Source organism: Pinus tabuliformis, chromosome J (assembly GCF_031772625.1).
Source record: "Pinus tabuliformis cultivar Carrire ecotype Pingquan chromosome J, CPIR1, whole genome shotgun sequence".
Classification (NCBI taxonomy): domain Eukaryota; kingdom Viridiplantae; phylum Streptophyta; class Pinopsida; order Pinales; family Pinaceae; genus Pinus; species Pinus tabuliformis.
The window spans coordinates 795,462,063-795,480,180 of NC_142295.1; the positions used below are offsets into that span (position 1 = coordinate 795,462,063).

General features: G+C 39.0%; 2 protein-coding genes across 2 annotated transcripts in view; one reads left to right on the forward strand and one right to left on the reverse strand.

Moving 5' to 3' along the window:
- LOC149229120 (uncharacterized) overlaps nucleotides 1–18,118 on the reverse strand; it is a 68,509-nt gene that overhangs the window by 4,191 nt on the left and 46,200 nt on the right. The gene's annotated exons all lie outside the window — the stretch shown is intronic.
- LOC149229121 (uncharacterized) lies at nucleotides 7,076–9,009 on the forward strand. The gene is made up of 3 exons (XM_089375779.1): nucleotides 7,076–7,946; nucleotides 8,061–8,202; nucleotides 8,327–9,009. The coding sequence occupies exons 1-3, from the start codon at nucleotides 7,139–7,141 to the stop codon at nucleotides 8,817–8,819; spliced, it is 1,443 nt and encodes a 480-aa protein (XP_089231905.1). The 5' UTR covers nucleotides 7,076–7,138; the 3' UTR covers nucleotides 8,820–9,009.

Below are 18,118 nucleotides of genomic sequence, written 5' to 3' on the forward strand. Positions count from 1 at the left end.
ACATCAAGTAGATCAATTTTCATAGTTTGTACTTTTCTAGGGAAAAATATAATGTGACCTTACTTTAAAATTGCTCTGCGTTAAGGCTTTAGAGGTTGTAGAGAGCACATACGGAAGTTCTATTCTAAAAGGCCTAAAGGATCTGTTGTCGCTCAGATTGTATAGGCACCGCAACAACGGCTCAAGTCAGGGGCTGTCACTCTAATCCCCGCCCACTCTATTCTAGTTGTCTCCCAACAGTATGCTATGGGGGGTAATCCCTATGGAAATGTGAAGGTGGAAGGCAAGTTGGCAACCAACAAGCTTGGGAGACACAATTGAGTGGCCTAGCTACTCAGTTAAATTTAGCAAGATCTTAAGGATTAGATTAGATTTAAATATGAGACCAATGTCTTATGGAGTCAAAACTCTTGCTTGTTATTAAATTAAGACCAAGTAACTGGATGGACAACTGTTGCTTGAATGCTTTACTAACTTATATGAGATGCAAGTCCTAAGATCTAAGTGTGATGCAAGGATCTTGGTTACTTTTAAGTTATATGCCTAGTCTAAATGGAACCCCTCTTAACTGTTTTGAAACCAATCTTTGGAGTAGATTGTGGGATGGAAGCCAATGGGAAGCAACCAGAGGCTTGATTAACGATACCTCCCCCTGTGTTCCAACCACCCAGTGCCTCCAGCGCTGCAGAGACTGTAAGGTCACTGTGTTAACCACTAAAAAGGTGTTGAATCCCTCAAGCTAAGTGAGAAAGGGTAGCCCTAGAAGTCTATCAACCAAGCTTATGCTTGCAGGTAAATTATTAGTGCAACTAGGCCTAGGATGCTTATGCAAAAGTTATGAGTGAATTCTTGGTTTAAGATTGGCTTAATGTTTAAGTACTTAAAGTTATGATTAATCTTCAATGACAAGAGTATTTATCAAATAAATGGAAAGACAATCTTACTACCAAGAGTATGTCAATTATTAAGTGCCAATGTCAAATCCACAAGATACTTAATTACTCAAGATATTCAAATGATGGTTATCAACAATCTTATTCCAACAATGACGCAAAGATCATGCTCTTTAGAGTCTAGACAATTCCAATATTGAAAGATGCTCAATTAGAATAACGGTCAACAAAACTTAAGATGTCAATTGCTTAAGATAGACAATAAAATCACCAAACCTTCTTAAGATTGTGAAAGAACACAAGATTATGAACTCAACCTAGAGCAATTACCCAACAAATTTCTCAATAATGCTTCAACCAAAACGTCAATTACATCTTAATGCCCAAAGTTGAGAGATGCTTAATTAATTCTCAATATGCCAATGCTTAAGATAGACAACACAATGTGTTTAACAATTATCAATGATTCCTTAGCAATGTTCAATTAGATGCTTAAGCCAATTAGATCAATGAAACTTCAATGCTCAAAGTAACTTAAACAATTCAACAAGATTAGAGTTATGATGTGTGAGTGGTTACTTAGTGCAAAATTAACGATTCCTCAGAGACTATGGATGAGCTTACAAGTAAACAAAAAAATGTTAGCCCTCAAATAATCAATGCTAAGATAATCTTCTTCACAATAGCACTTTGTAACATTAATGAGATGAGCACTAATTAGCTTTAAGACAGCAGTAAGTAAATCGCTCTAGATCTAAGAGATGACAAGCATGTAGTAAACCAAATATGACCAATGACTTGCCTAATGACTTGCCAAGTAAAAATATGAACTAACAAGCACCTTTTATGATGTAGCTTCAGAATATATCAGATCTGATTTCACTTATGACAGTCAGCAAATAAACATATAAAAAGCTTGGTGACAAATGCCCAAATCATGCAATTGATTCCTTAATATGTTAGGCAAATTTTGAGTTAATTTTAGGGCACTTTCATGAGTATTATGTCACTGTTATGAGAAGTTTATGACAGCTGTAATGAAACAGTGCAATGATGAGGGTTTAGAGGTCAAACCCTAGGCCCAAGGCCTTGAAGCTCACTTGCCCAAAATGCCAAAATTTTTCCAATAATTATGCCACCTGAAAACACAAATTTTGAGCCAATTCTCTACAAAACACACCAAGTATTCAGTCCCAAAATCAAACTTATTCACAGCGATGGAAAAGAGGGCAAATTAGGGCCAAGGGAGGGCAATGCTAAGCCCTAAAGGGCTAATGTTGAGGGGAGAAAGGGCCTAGATAGGCCTACGTTAAGGGGAGGAGGCCAAATAGGCCTTTGGTTGAGGGGATGAGGGCCTTAGAAGGCCTTCCGCAAGCCCTTCGGGGCTGCGGCTTGGAGGACGGAGGGGAAAGGAGAGGAGGGAGGGCCGAAAAGAGAAGACGAAGGGCTGAGCGAGGGGGAGAAGGGATAGCGGAGGGAGGAGGAGAGGTTGTGGAGGAGGTCTGAGATGGAAGGAGGGCCGAGGGGAGGTCGAGTGGCCTAGAGGCCATGATCAAGCCGGAAAAGGCCTCAAAGGCTTGACGCAGGGTCCAAAAGGGGAGGTTGAGGCCCCTTAGGTCTTGCGGCCAGCCACTGGGAGGCTTAAAACCTTGATGCAAAGGGAGAAGAGGATGACGCAAGGCCAAGAGAGGCTGATGCTGAGGCTAGAAGGGGCCACGCTAGGCCTAGGAGGCCTAAAAATACCAAAACCCTTGCCAAACAAATTTATTTGCTTCAAATCTTCAATATTGCTCAATTTCACTGCAAAATTCCTTGATGTTGGCCCTGCAAAAAAATATAGAGGTTAGGTCTTACCCTCAAGGGCCTAGATCTAGTTCTAATCCAACTCTTCTCACTTTATGTCACCTACACAAATGAAAATGAAAATACCCAAAACCCCAATATATACAAAAAATTCAAAATCAATTCAAACCCCAAAAACCCCCGCTGCAAAACCAAGATTAGAACAATAAAATAATTTACAAGTGTATTACACTAATTATATTTTAAAAATATACATGTAAAATGCTTGAAAAAATTTTGGAATTTTGTAAATCTTTAGTAGTGGCTAAATGTATTTCGAAAGATAAATAATAAATCACAGCCTTAGCGAAGTTAGAACACCATAAAAATAATTAGAGTCCAAACATAGTCAACCTCTATCCAAAGTTTGTGAACTTGGAATCCAAGGGTTGGGGAACCTGCAAACACTATATATTTTTGAAGAACAAATCGTTAAAACACCCAGTGAATCGAATCACCTAAGATAAGCCCACAGCTTACCAATAGAATGTTCCTATCACCTACAATGAAATAACGATTAAAATATTTATAAAGCACAATATAGGAATGCTCATACCCAACACGTACCACAAATCATCAGATAAGAGACACCATGAACTGCACCCCAAAGTCTTTATTATGATTATTCCAATGTTTCCAGTGATATAGTAATTTACATCAGCTTTGCAGAGTTATACAAGCCAAAACTAGATGCTTGAGACACAAATGACTCTCAATTTATAAATAAATCCTCCAAGTGGAAAAATAAAAGCTAGTTGGTTTGATCTCTATCAAAATAACCTCAGCAGTCGAAAAATATCTTATCATCTTTTAATCTCCATCGTTGAAATATTGATTTTTGAGGAATTTTGGAATTTCTAATTTAACCCATTTTTTATTAGCTCAACAATAATTATTTTGAGCTAATTTCCTCAAACAATTGACTTTGACTTAACCACCAAGGTCCAAGGGTCCAATTTTTCTTGAAATTTCCAATAATCCCTTTGTGGGGGACTTCCAAAAATTAATTTCTTTGATACCTACGAATTTTTTCACTTTCGAGAATTTAATTTCTCTAAGACTCTAAATTTGACTCTAATTAATTAATTTTATGGCTTTGGATTAATTTACTTTTTGCCAAAAAAATTAATTAATTGACACTTGAGGGGATTAAAAAAAATTTCCGCCCTCTAATATTTTAGCCATGGTGTCTAAGTGTGAGGGACCATGCACTACAATATTTTTTACATAAGATAATTAAATTTTCAACCCTCAAAGGGGGAACACTCGTTCTGTGTAAACCCTCAAATTACACACCCAATTCTACGACACAACAAGACCTACTTAATACTTATTGTGTCACTTACATGACAACGATTCACGCTAGTATTAAAAAAAAATCACTATCTCAACATGTACATACATCCATGCAGATGTATGACCCCATATTTCCATCATGCAAGCCCATCTACAGCTTCTAATGCATCATGTCTAGCAAATTTCAAAATTTTACATCTCTGCCAAAAGTTGACAAGCTTGACAAGCCCCGCAACATCATATAAGTAGAAATTCTTAATTCTAAATATACTTTTTAATTGAAAAACATATTTTTTTGGGCGAATAAATCAACAAATTACAATTAATTTACAAGGAAAATGGGTAATAAAAAGCACACCATAAGCTAAACTTCCAAGATAATGTTCTCATTGAGGAATAATTGACATAAATAGTGTTATAAATTTATAAATTATTTACTCCTTAAAAAATCCAAAAATCAACAATTTAAGATATAAAACTAAAGGCCCCATATCTTGATAGAGCAAACACAATACTTTAGGATTATTACCATGACAAGGGTGCATAACCAGTAGATGCACTAACGTGCAAAGATCATTCAAACACTAACAAATCATATTTGTACCTATCATTACCACCCCATACTTCTTTGGTTGGTAGTTATGCAATAAAAGCATCCCATCCATCACCCTCATAAACCCCCTCCAACTTCCGAATCTCCGAGATAGCTAGATTTAATGTCAAGTACCTGTCAGAGTGCAACAAACGCTGGTAGAACAAACACAATACTTTAGGAGGTATTATCAAGACAAGGATGCATAACCAATAGATGCACTAACATGCAAAGGTCATTCAAACATTTGTCAAATCTTATTTGTGCCTATCATTACCACTGCATAATCTTTTGTCGATGGCTATAAAATAAAAGCACCCCATCCATCACCCTCATAAACACCCTCCAAGGCTCCAACTTCGCAATCTCCAAAATAGCTAGATTTAGTGTTAAGTACTTGTCATTGTGCAACAAAGGTTGGTACCATAGCTTGACCCATAAAGGACTCCAAACCAATAAACAAGGTCTTTCCTCTACCTCTTCCACATGGCCTCTACTGGAAATTATTAGAACCATTGTTTTACAACCCGGCCGATTCAACCCGGAAACGGCCGTTTCGAACCGAGCCAACACAAATTTTTATGACCCGGCCAACAACCCGGCTCGGTTGACCGAGTCAACTATGACTCGGCCGAGTCATCCAATGACTCGGCCGAGTCATAGTTGACTCGGTCAACTCGGCCGGGTCCGTATTGACTCGGCCGAGTCAATGAAACGACGGCTGGGCAGCGTAAAACATGAAATTTATTCACTTTTTTTGTGATTTTTGGTAAAGTTAAAATCAGTTTATGGATTCCAAAGGGTAATGGTAAATTGTTAAGTGCTTTTGGGGTCCATTTCCCCCTCCCAAACCCTATTTAAGACAGCCAAATGCTCTCATTCACTCACAGCAGTCTTATGCATTTGAGCAGTGTTGCACACATCGCGATTTAATCGCGATAAAATCGGAAAATCGCGATTTTTTCAAAATGCCGATTCAAATCGCGATTTTTATCCAAAAAATCGGCGGAAATTTTTTTTAACGATTTTTATCGAAAAAATCGCGATTTTTTAAAAAATCGCGATTTTTTCGAAAAAATCGCGATTTTTAAGGAAAAAATCGCGGGAGGCGCGGGCAGCGGGGGTTTTATATGTAAAATCGATTTTTTGTTTATTCATTCAGCAGTCCGCCGCGGAGGAGAAGGAGGAGAAGGAGAAGAAGGGAGGGAGAGGGTTGCCGTCGCTTGTGGGAGCCGATTTTAGGAGGAATCCAAGCCAAGATCGCGAATTTGTCCATAAACCAGGTATGTAGATTAATTTTTTTTTGTTTTGGTTCTCTAAAAACTTTGTTTTTCATTGTTTTTAAAGAATTTTTAGAAATTTTTCATTGATTTGGGATGGGTTATTTGTTATGACTATGAGAACCAATTTTTGATTTTTATTTTCTCATTTTCTTTAAACATTGTTTATTTTTTTTTATTTTTCATTGTTTTTTGGGTTTAGAAATTCAAATTGGGATTTTGGAAATAATTAGCTTGTAATTTTGCAAATGCTAAATTGTAATTTGTATTTACTATTTACTATTATCATTTATGTAATCCTAAATTCCTATTTCCTAATCCTTATTTTTCCATAGGTTTGCAAATTCAAAATTCAAAAACAAACATGCCAAGGAAATTGGATCCTTTCTGGGAATATGGTGACCCTAAAACTCCGAATGATAGACAAAACTTGATTTGCAAGTTGTGTGGAAAGGAAATATTCGGGGGGGTGTACAGGTTGAAGTTCCACCTTGCACAAATCCCTGGACGTGATGTGGGGCCCTGTCTAAAGACAAATGCTGAAATTATCCAAAAAGCCATGAGAGCATTGGGAGAATTAGAGCACACTAGAGACGCCAAAGAAGAACTCAAAAGGCAACTAAGAAGGTCAGTTGAAGGAAGTGGGCCAAGTGGCACAGGTTCTACTGCAGCGTCAGTCAATCCGTTTGCTGCATCATCATATTTTGTTCCTCGAACCACACCTGGTTCACAACCAACTATCGGTTCAATGATGAAAAGAACTGAAAAAAGAAAAAGCTGACAAGTTGATGACAAAATTTCTCCTCTGGAGTGATATTCCTTTCAGCATTATAAGGAATAATCCATTTTTCCAACCTACTCTTGATGCTGTTGCCAGTGTTGGCCCGGGGTACAAACTCCCTTCTCTTCATGATTTCAGAGGCCGGCTTCTTCAAGATGAAAAGCGTGACTGCACCCAAAGATTGGAGGATTTTAGGGCATCATGGGCACAAACAGGATGCACTGTTATGTCAGATGGTTGGACTGACCAAAAGGGGAGAACCCTTATAAACTTCTTGGTTAGTTGTCCCTTGGGGACTATGTTTATCAAATCTGTTGATGCAACTCATCAAATCAAAGATGCAAAAAATTTATGTGATTTGCTGGATGTGTTTATTTTGGAGGTGGGTGCAGAAAATGTTGTCCAAGTCATAACGGACAACGCTGCAAATTATGTTGCTGCTGGTAGATTGCTTATGGACAGGCATCCTACTTTATTTTGGACACCTTGTGCTGCCCATTGTATTGATTTGATGTTAGAGGACATAGGGAAAATTCCCTTTGTCAAAGAGGCTGTTGACTCATCAAAAACCATCACAAAATTTATTTACAATCACACATCTGTGCTTAGCTTGATGAGAAAATGCACCAACAACAAAGAGTTGGTGCGCCCCGCCATTACACGGTTTGCGACGAGTTTCATATCTCTTCAATCCCTCTTGAATTCTATGTGGGATTTGAAGAGAATGTTTGTTTCAGAGGAGTGGCGTTCTTCGCCAATGAGCCGCAAACCAGAAGGAGAGGCCGTCTGCAGACTTGTTTCATACCAAGAAGACTTCTGGGCGGGAGTGCAGGAGGTGTGCGCTGTCACAGAACCTTTGGTAAAGGTTCTTCGGTTGGTAGATGGTGAGAAGCCCGCAATGGGCTATTTGTATGAAGCCATGGATAGGGCCAAAGAAGCCATTCGGTCCTACTATGATGACAAGGGAGATGATGGGTTCCAGAGACAACTCCTTCTATGGAAGGTCATTGATGAGCGATGGAACAACACACTCCATCGTCCCATTCATGCTGCTGGCCTTTTCCTGAACCCTGCATTTTCTTATGCATGTGGGTTTAATTTTGATGTTGAGGTCGTGGAAGGATTATTAACCTGTGTCCAGAAGATGGTGAAAACTCCAGAAGAACGTATGGAGGTCTCTAGACAAATTGAGCAATATAAGTTGTCAGGTGGCACATTTGGCTTTGAGATGGCTATCAATGATAGGACGGTTAAAATCCCAGGTATTTTTTAGTTTGTAGTATGTACTTTGTAACTTTGTTTCAAATTTCATTGTTTCTTCAAATTCCATTTTTTTCTTATGTTTATTTAAAATTTTCTTTGTAATTTTGTTGTAGACGCATGGTGGAAGATGTATGGTGGCAGAGTACCCCTTTTGCAAAATCTTGCCGTGCGCATCCTCAGCCAAACATGCAGCTCCTCGGGATGTGAGCGCAATTGGAGTGTATTTGAAAAAATACACAACAAGAAGCGCAATAGGTTAACACTTAAACATTTAAAATATTGCAAATTTCCAAATAAATTTTTGAATTCATTAAAGTTTTAAACAATATTTTTTTTATAATATTAATTATTAATTTATTATTTCATGAACTTTGTACAGGTTGGAGTCCCATAGACTTAATGACATGGTCTATGTCTACTACAATCTTCGATTGTGGGTGAAACAACTAGAGAAGACACCTGATACGGAAGCCATCTCATTGGATGGGATTGACACCACTGCTGAATGGAGGGTTGAGACCGAGAGGCCTCTCATGGATCCCACTGAGGATTGGTTAGTGCAGGATGAGGGGGAGGAGGAGGAGGAGGAGGAGGAGCAGGAGCAGGAGCAGGAGCAGGAGGAGGAGGAGTTGGAGGAGCAGGAGGAGGAGGTGACACCGCCTACCCGGGCTACCCGGGCTACCACTACCACCAGTAGAGGACGTGGTCTCCGTCCACCTCAGCCTCTTGTAGCTGCTACTACTAGTTCTTCAGCTTCTAGAGCACGTCAGACTCCACTGCCATTTCCACCACCACAGGCACCAGCTTCTACATCTAGAGGGAAAGAGAAAGCTGTGCCATATTCTCGCAAGAGGGGCAGAGGAAATCAATAGGATTAGACTTTCATTTTATTGTATATGACATTATGACATGATGAGATACATTATCATATTTTTTGTTGATATTTTGAGGCTGAGTTGGACTTGGGACTCAGGACTTACTATTCAGGACATGATTCAATGTTATGTGTGATTTTAGCGCTAGAAATGATATTGAACATCTTATATATTAGTTTTTTTATCATATTTATGTGTCAATGTATTTATTTTATGTTGTAGATGGTTTAGATATTAAAAAAATTGAAAAAAAATGAAAAAAAATGAATATTTTTGTGCCAAACGATTTTTTCCGATTTTTTCCCGATTTTAACGATTTTTCCGATTTTTTCCCGGCGCCGATTAAATCCCGATCGCGATGTGTGCAACATTGCATTTGAGTGAGAGTCTTCTTTGAGAATTAGTGAGCAGTTCTTGAGCTTGTTTTGGAGCAGCAGTGAGGAGTCTTGGAGGAGCATTGTAGCTGGAGTGAGGAGCTTCTTGGGCAGCCATTTGGAGCAGCATTGAGGAGCTGATTTTTGGAGCAAGCTTGAGGAGGCAGTTTGTGCCTGGAGGTATTTTTTTCCACCTCTAGAAATCTGTTTTTGCTTAGTAAATTTTAGGTGCATATCAAGAAAGCTTAGAGAGTGTTTTTTGTCAAATAAATGAACATTGAATCAATTTTTATTTTTTTTTTCATTTTCAAATTGTTTTCCTAGTCAAAAAATGGCACCTAGAGCAAAAGATCCTGCTTGGGCATATGTTGAAATGGTTGATAGTCAGATGTGTTGCAAGTTTTGCCATAGGAAAATTAAGGCAGGTCCTGGGGGGATTCATAGGCTGAAACAACACTTGGCAGGGATTAAAGGCCAAATTACCGCATGTCCCTCTGATGAAATTGAGGAGATTAGAAAGAATTTGTTGGCCAGCTTTGAAAAATTTAAAGAAGATAAGGCTAGGCAACAAGAGATACAGGCTGAGATTGGGAGGAAGAGGGAGATACAAAGAATGATGGCTACCAACCCCCACTATGATTTTGAGGGTTCTTCCTCTATCCCTCAAATTGAGGCATCCAACCCTTTCCGTTATGTTCCTCCCTCTTTTGGTTCTGTTCAAGATAAGGGAAAGGGTAGAATGAAGGGTGATGTGACTATCAAAAGTTATTTCACTCCCTCCTCTCCATCAGATGCACATGGTCCTGAAGTTAGTAAAGGTCAAATTCAGCCCACTTTAGATGACCATTGGAAGAAAGAATTGAGGGAGACTGCTTGTGACTACATAGCTAGATGGTGGTATGATGCTGATATCCCCTTTAATGCTGCTCGTTCACCATATTATGAGCCTATGTTTGATGCCATACATGCTGCTGGAAAAGGCTTCAAAGGCCCTACTATGCAAGAGCTAAGGGGTTTCGTTTGCAGAAAGAAATTCAATCCATTAATGAATATTTGCAAGAGTTCAGGGACTCATGGGCAAGAACAGGGTGTACCATCATGTCAGATGGATGGACTGATCAAAGAAACCGTACCATCATAAACTTTCTTGTCTTCTGCCCACAGGGAACCATGTTATTAAAATCAGTTGATGCATCTGATAAGGTAAAAGATGGCCACTTGTTGTTTCAGCTATTGGATGAGGTTATTGAGGAGGTGGGGGTGGCTAATGTTGTTCAAATCATCATAGACAATGCCTCTAACTATGTTCTTGCTGGTAAACTGTTAGAGGAAAAACACAAGACCATCTTTTGGACCCCATGCGCTGCACATTGCATAGACCTCATGCTTGAGGATATTGGAAAACTAGATTGGGTCAGAAACACTGTAGATAATGCCAAAAGCATAACAAAATTTATCTACAATCATACACTGGTTTTGAGTCTCATGAGGAAACACACTGGAGGCAAGGATATTATTAGGCCTGCCATCACTAGATTTGCTACACATTTTTTGACATTGCAATCTATGCTTTCCCAACATAGAAACTTGCAAAAGATGTTTTCCAGTGATGAATGGAATCAAACCAATTGGTCTAACAAACCAGAAGGCAGAGAATTGAAAAGGAAAGTCCATGACGAAACTTTTTGGAGAAAGGCAGCAGAGATTGTGAAGCTTGTTGAGCCACTAGTTAAGGTGTTGCGGTTGGTGGATGGGGAAAGGTTGGCTATGGGCTTCATTTATGAGGCTATGGATCAAGCAAAGGAGCAAATAAAGACAGCATACAAGGATAGAGTGGCAAAGTATGGGCCCATTTGGGCAATCATTGATGAAAGATGGAACAATCAACTCCATCGCCCTATACATGCAGCTGGGTATTTTTTGAACCCACGGTATCATTATAGAGCTAAGGAGTCAGGAGCTTTGAGGGGGGAGGTCAGAGATGGACTGGTTGATTGCATTGAACGCATGATCCCATCGGAGTCTGATCAGCTGCAGATACATCAACAGGTCACATCCTTCAGCAATGCAACAGGTACCTTTGGGAAGAACCTAGCAAAGATTGCAAGAGAAGCAGATGAGCCAGGTAAACAAAAATTTCAATTTTCAATTTCTTAATGGTTTTACAGTTTTACTTTTTTTATTAAAGACTAAAGTTTGTTAAATCATTTATAATTTGAAAGTTAGATATAATTTGTAATTTTGTTGAGCTTCAGCCTTCATCTAACTCATAATTCATTACACTCCTATGTTTTTTGCAGCACAATGGTGGGAGGCCTTTGGTGGCCAGTGCCCTCAATTGCAAAAGTTTGCAATTCGTATTTTGAGTCAAACTTGCAGTGCATCTGGGTGTGAGCGCAATTGGTCTGTCTTTGAGAGGATTCACACAAAGAAGAGAAACCGTTTGGAGCAAAAACGGTTGAATGATCTAGTTTTTGTCCAATACAACCTTCGGCTCAGACGGAACCAATTGCTGAACAAAAGACCTGATTCAGATCCCATTGTGTTGGAAGACATTGATCCAACATCAGATTGGGTAGTGGAGAGTCGTGCACCAGAGTTCGATCCTGATGAGGATCTTGATGAACTTGAACTGGGTCTAGAACATCAACTTCAGCCTGTTCAGTTGAATGCAGATCCCGATCCACCAGCCTCAGTCTCACAGCCAGCAAGGACTCCGAGGAGTAGGACTCCAGTTGTAGGTGCTTCCTCTGCTCAGCCACGACAGAAGCGCAGCCGCATATCTACTCTATCTCAGCTTGCATCTGTTGCACAGCCTGCTAGTGGTACTGGCACCACTTCTACAGTTGCAGTTGGAGACGATGATGATGAGGAGGAGGCATGGGGCCCCTTGTCTGACTCTGATGATGATGATCCAGAGATTGGTCGAGATGATCTTGGCTCCTCTGGCAGTAGCTACTAGCCAGTAGTACTAGTATTGGAGTCTGGTCACCATCACAGTTTACTTTTGTTGTAGAGGCCATTTCTAGCTTCCTTGGTTATTTGTATTTTGTTTTGAGTCTTTGATCATGTATGACAGTTGATTATGTATTGCCAATTTGCCATTGGGTACCATTTTGATATAATGGATTGGTTCATGAGCCTACTTTGATCATATGTTGTCTTCCATCTATATTATAATGCTGTGTGTTTGGAAACATGAATGAAAATCTTTAAAATTATGTTTAAAATATTTAAAATTATGTTTTTTTATAAAAAAAATAAATATTTAATGTATTTTTTACAACGACCGAGTCATTGAAATCGAGCCGGCCGAGTCATTACCGAGTCGGAGTCGGAGTCGGAGTCGATCCTCGGCCGAGTCGGAGTCGGAGTCGGAGTTGTAAAACATTGATTAGAACTACATTTCCTCCATTCAATGTCTTCATCTAGCACAACCCAAGTAAGTGTGCATGGTGCATTGCCCCAAGAGGCTATAGCCTATACGCTCCACAAGTTGTCTAGCTCCACTTCCACTCTTTATACTTAACTTTTCAATCTACAAAGCACAATTGGAGACAATGGAAACACAACTAGTAGAGCCCAAATATTTCAAAAGCAAGTTCAAGGTTGCGGGGGAGCACCCCCCCCAAAACCCGCTCCTGAAGCACACTCCAAGCGGGAGCGAATTGAGAATGACCTGAGAGCGCATTCTTGAAATTTGCTCCCACAGGGAGCGAATTCCTAAGCGCGCTCCCGCAAAAAAAAAAAAGTCGCTCCTTGGCTTTTTTGCAAAAAAAAAAAATCACAAAGATGTTCCAAACGCAAAAAAAAATCAAAGAAACAAGAGTCGTTGAGTAGGGCAACTTAATATTCAATCCTATGGCCCTAGTATTGATATGTAATTCATGGTAATGTTAAGAAGTAAAAGTGGCATTCTCCTTTAACTTTCAGTTTCATCCTTTTACTTAAAATTTTAACATTACCATGAAATGATTCAGGATGTTTGAGAGTGGTTTCGACCTCATTGGATTTCATATGGAAAAAGTAGAATTTTAGATCTCACTCAAAATCCAACAGACTTATCAGTTTTTCAGGATTTCATGATTGGGGGATTGCAATGTTTCCATTGGATTTTGTCATGCACTAGGGTATGGAACTCGTATTTAATCAAGAGCACCAAGCCCTTTATGTACCTTGATGTTAGTAACATTGGTTGTCGAACTCCTCTATCATGACCCTACTAAAAATGTACCCATCATTCAAACAAAATCTTGACTTGACTTTATATCTTATGTTAGTTGCTTAGAAGGTGATATTAATGACAAAGATCGCAAGATAAGCAATGATTTTGATGATATGTAGGTATTTGTTGCAACATGATTTTTTTGGATGCTAGAGGCCATCTAGAGCTTATTTGTTGATGTATTTTCGATTCAGAGATTGGTTTCACTCGATGCTATTTTGGTTATGTGCACCCTTACATGCTATATAAATGAGAACTTGTAACTTGTGGACATGTGATTGATGAAGATTATAAATTCTAGATGATTGATTTTATATGGTTTAATCCATGTTTTTATGTTTTCTATATCTAATTCATCATTCTACATGTTTTTGTTGACATATACGCATCAAAATATATAAACTATATATTATATAAAAATTTGCTCCCGATTCACTCCCAACCTAGGAGCTTTTGAAAATGTCCCTCCCCGCTCCCGCTTCCGCTCCCACTTAATGCTTCTGTGCCCACTCCCAAGCAACCTTGAGCAAGTTCTTGCCAAGCAATCCACAGTGCAAAGTTTCACTCCTTCCAAAAGGAGGAGAGAATTTTGATTTTAAAGGTGCAATGTACATTGATACTTTGCAATCCAACAGAAATAATCCCCCTAAAAACACCTCTTTCTATATTATAGGGAGGTCTGATAAGACCTTTAAGAAGTCAATTATGTAAAAAGTGCCTTGGCTTTTAGGCATCTCCAAAGTAGGTGCATAAACGTCTCTTCTATTGCATACAATAGGAAGTGGATTATGCCCATCTTGGCTAGTCAAGAACCCATTGCTAGCCCTTGGAGGATAATGACCATGAAAAGAATGCCTTATTAAACACGTGTTTACTAAAGCTTTTGTAGGCCAAACAACCAAGGTGAGCAATTAAGTTTAAGTCCTACTAGCTCTTAAGATTATTTCCTTTGGGAGCTCTTTTCATCATCCAATTATGACTCAAAAAATTGGAAACCACATAGCCTTGTAATAGGTTACAGCAATTCCAAATCCAACCCTTCACAATTTAAATATTAGAATTTAGTGAGCACTTTATTGAAGGAAATGTAACTAGGTTTGGTCTTCATAAATGTACTTTTGATATTTGAATTTACTCAAGAAAAGAAATATTATTTTTATAATATATGTCAATGAGTTTCTTGCTCATTGAAGTAGGTCTAGCACAAGTCAAAGTGCTATAGGATTATGTTGAAGACCTAAAGGGCATGTTACATTATGTATATTTATGTATAAGAGTCAAAGAAGACACCTCCAAGCAAAGTCAAGTCTCCTCCTAGCAAAGACACCATCAAAAGAAGCAATGGCACCATTAAAAGCACCTATTGCAGCAATGAAAGTCAAGTCGGCCTACAAGTCGGCCTAAAGGAGGGACAGTCCTCTATATATAGAGGTTGTCCACTCCTCCAAAGATCATCTCTGAAATAAGCGAGCAAGTGCAGCCAAATAAAGGGTGGAAAAGTCAAGTTTAAGGGAGCCTCTAGAGCAGCGAAGAAGGAGGAAAGATAACCGAAGTATTAAGGATTGTTTTAGGGTAAGCTGCAGCCACACGTGCGAGAAATAGAAGGGCTGACTGCGGTCACTACAGCAACAACATTAAGGTTGCTCATCCATCATTGTTTGGGCTTCAAACTAGGCTTACTAGGCCTCCTATCCAAGCGAAGAGAGAAGGACCTCAAGCGAAGTTAGAGGGAGCCCTATAACTATAGCAAGAACTCTCACACATGCAAAGATTAGGGTTGCAGTGTTGTCACACTCAGCCTACCACCATACATCAAGAAATAACTCGGATGATCTAGAGAAGGAATGAGTATCCTTAGGTGAATGATATCACTAAGTAAAAGTATCTCTCCTAGAAGATCTACTTACAGTAGAAGGAAGAACGAAGTGCCAGAAGAAGGACGAAGTGTCGGGGAACAAAGTGCCGGAAGGAGGTAGACAAAGTGTCGGGGAACATAGTGCAGAGAAAAGGAAGGACTTGACTTGTGCTTGGAGGATCTTCTAGTCAAGGGTCTAGGTTTGGCATTGAACAAGAAAGAAGCTTCAATAAGAGAACACTTACCGAAGGGTTTTCCTCTCAAGAGAAGAGACGTTCTGGCCCTGGCAAAGAGCCAACATCTTGTGTTCTTGTTCCTATGTTTTGGTAGCAGTTTGATGAATTACACTCACATGCATTAATAAGAAGAAGAAGAAGAAGAAGACTAAGCTAACAAGAAAAAGTAAAAAGACTCCACAAATTGTTATAAAGTAACGAAGAATCCTACTATACCTAATTGCCCTAGATTCTTCAACATGGTATCGAAGCTAAGGTGACACATCAAGGAAAGGGCAACTCAAGAACACTCATCAAGAAAATTCATCCACAAGATTGAAGCATCACGCAAAATCACCTCAACGAAAGGAAGACCTATCACCTACCACTCATCAAGGAAGACTACATAGCAAGAAGAAGATTTTTATATAAAGGCACCTACAAAGAAGAACGGATCAAAGCAGGACCTACATCAAGCTACAAGTCATCTAGCAAATCTCATCATCAAGCAAGTCCACTTGCAGAAGGCAACTTGAAAAACATCAAGATCCTAGGAAGTCATGCCATCAAATCTTCAAGGAGGAAGCAAATCCATTACATCTCAAAATCTATAAAGTAAGTATATGTCCCCTTCTGAATATACATCAATGTCTTTTTGCAAGGAAAGCAACAAATTGGTAGGTACCAATAACTTTCTTGCATGGAAGAAGAGGACTAATCTACTTCTCAAGGAGAATGAACTTCTAGAACATATCAAAGGGAATATCACTATCCCTACTAAGGAACAAACTCAAGCCTTAGCTAAGTACAATAAGGATGAGACAAGAGCACAAAGGATTCTAATAGAATCAATCAAAGACTCTCTCATTCCTTATCTCTCCAAATTTGAAACATCAAAAGAAATTTATGATAAGCTAATAGAGTTATTCTCAGTATCCACAGCCAAAGAAGTAAAATCTCTAAGAAATTGTACAAGATGAAGATAACAAAGGAAGGAATAGCTCCCTACTTCATGAAAATATCTAAAATGAGAGATTAACTTCAAGAGCTTGGGGAAGTCATGTCTGACAGAGAAATGACAACTGTAATACTCAATGATCTACCTGAGGATTGGGGCAACTTCACATCAAGCATATATGCCAAGAAGGAAGCAACCACTCTCAATGAAATGTGGTCTCTATGCTAGACAGAGGAAACCAGACTTAAAGCAAAGGAAGATGTGAGATCAAAGGAGCAAGCATTTGCTACCATAGCCAAGAAAAGAGGGAAATTTGGCAAATTTGGTCCACAAAGAACAAACAACAAAGACATGTCCAAAATCCAATGTTGTGGATGCCAAAAATATGGACATTACAAAAGGAATTGTCCTAAGCTTAAGAAGGACAACAACAACAAAAGAAAGAGGGAAGAAGCTCACATGACTCAAGAGGTGAAAGAAGAAGAAAATAAGCAAAAGAAGGAAGATCCTTCGAATCTCTACTATGACTAAGTCAAACTATTTACTTCAAGTCTTCTTTCAAGGTTTTGAGTAGGATAGGAGCATGTAGGAATAAATAAAATTGCATGGCTAGAAACATCTTCTAGAATCTAGAAGCATGTAGTACATAGAGTTCTAGATACTCAAGAAGAAGTAGCACTTATAATAAAAACAAAGTGCATGGTTAGAAATATCTTCTAGAATATAGGAGCATGATGAACATAGCTCAAGATATTCATGTAGAAGGAGCATACCTAGTATAGGACCTCATCCATGATAAAAGAAGATTGATCATGATTAAGAATCTTAGAAGACCTCCATCATCAAAAGAAAGGAAACATTTGCAAGGCAAGGGTCTTTAAGATCCTATGATGGAATCTTCAAAAGAAGGTTCATAAACCAAAGCAGATGTCTCATTAGGAATCTCATTCATGGGATTCAAGAAAAGGATGATATGCAGGCAATCTAAGATGAAGCAAGAAGGGCCACACCAAGGACAACCAAATGAAGCTAAGATGATCAAAGGAGAATCAAGATGAGGTATGTATGCATCAAAGTTTAAGTCATGTTATCATTTGTATATTATTGAGTCATGGGAATAGTTCTACAACATGATCAAGTATGAAAGAATCTCTTTCACCAAGGACATGCTCGAAGGCATGTACTACATTGCAATGAAGGTCAACAAAAGAATATGCTCACATAAGGAGTATAAGATTGTTGACTAAGAAGCAAGAAGAAATGCTGACGAGTCCAGGAAGCAAGCAATAAAGGAATGCTCTCACAGGTAGCATAAGATGGTTGACCTATCTATCTAAGAAGAAGCAAATGAAGAAACTGAAGGACCCCAAAGAAGAAGTTGTTGATGAATGAAAGAGTCCCTAGTTAAGAGGGAGCTCTGACAAGTCCCTAATCAAGAGGGAGTTTTGGATCACCCTTGATTACAAAGGAGTGACATTTGTGTTTTTCCATCTCATGGGTCATGCACTAGACCAGGACTAACAGCCGTAAGTCTAGATGAAGGCCATGAATGGAAATGTAGACACAAGATAGACACAACATTCTTTTCTTCACTTGGGAAGAAAGAATGGGAGGATTGGGTAATCATCTGGCATCCGATACTCTTTGAGGATGTGTAGGGCATCTAAGA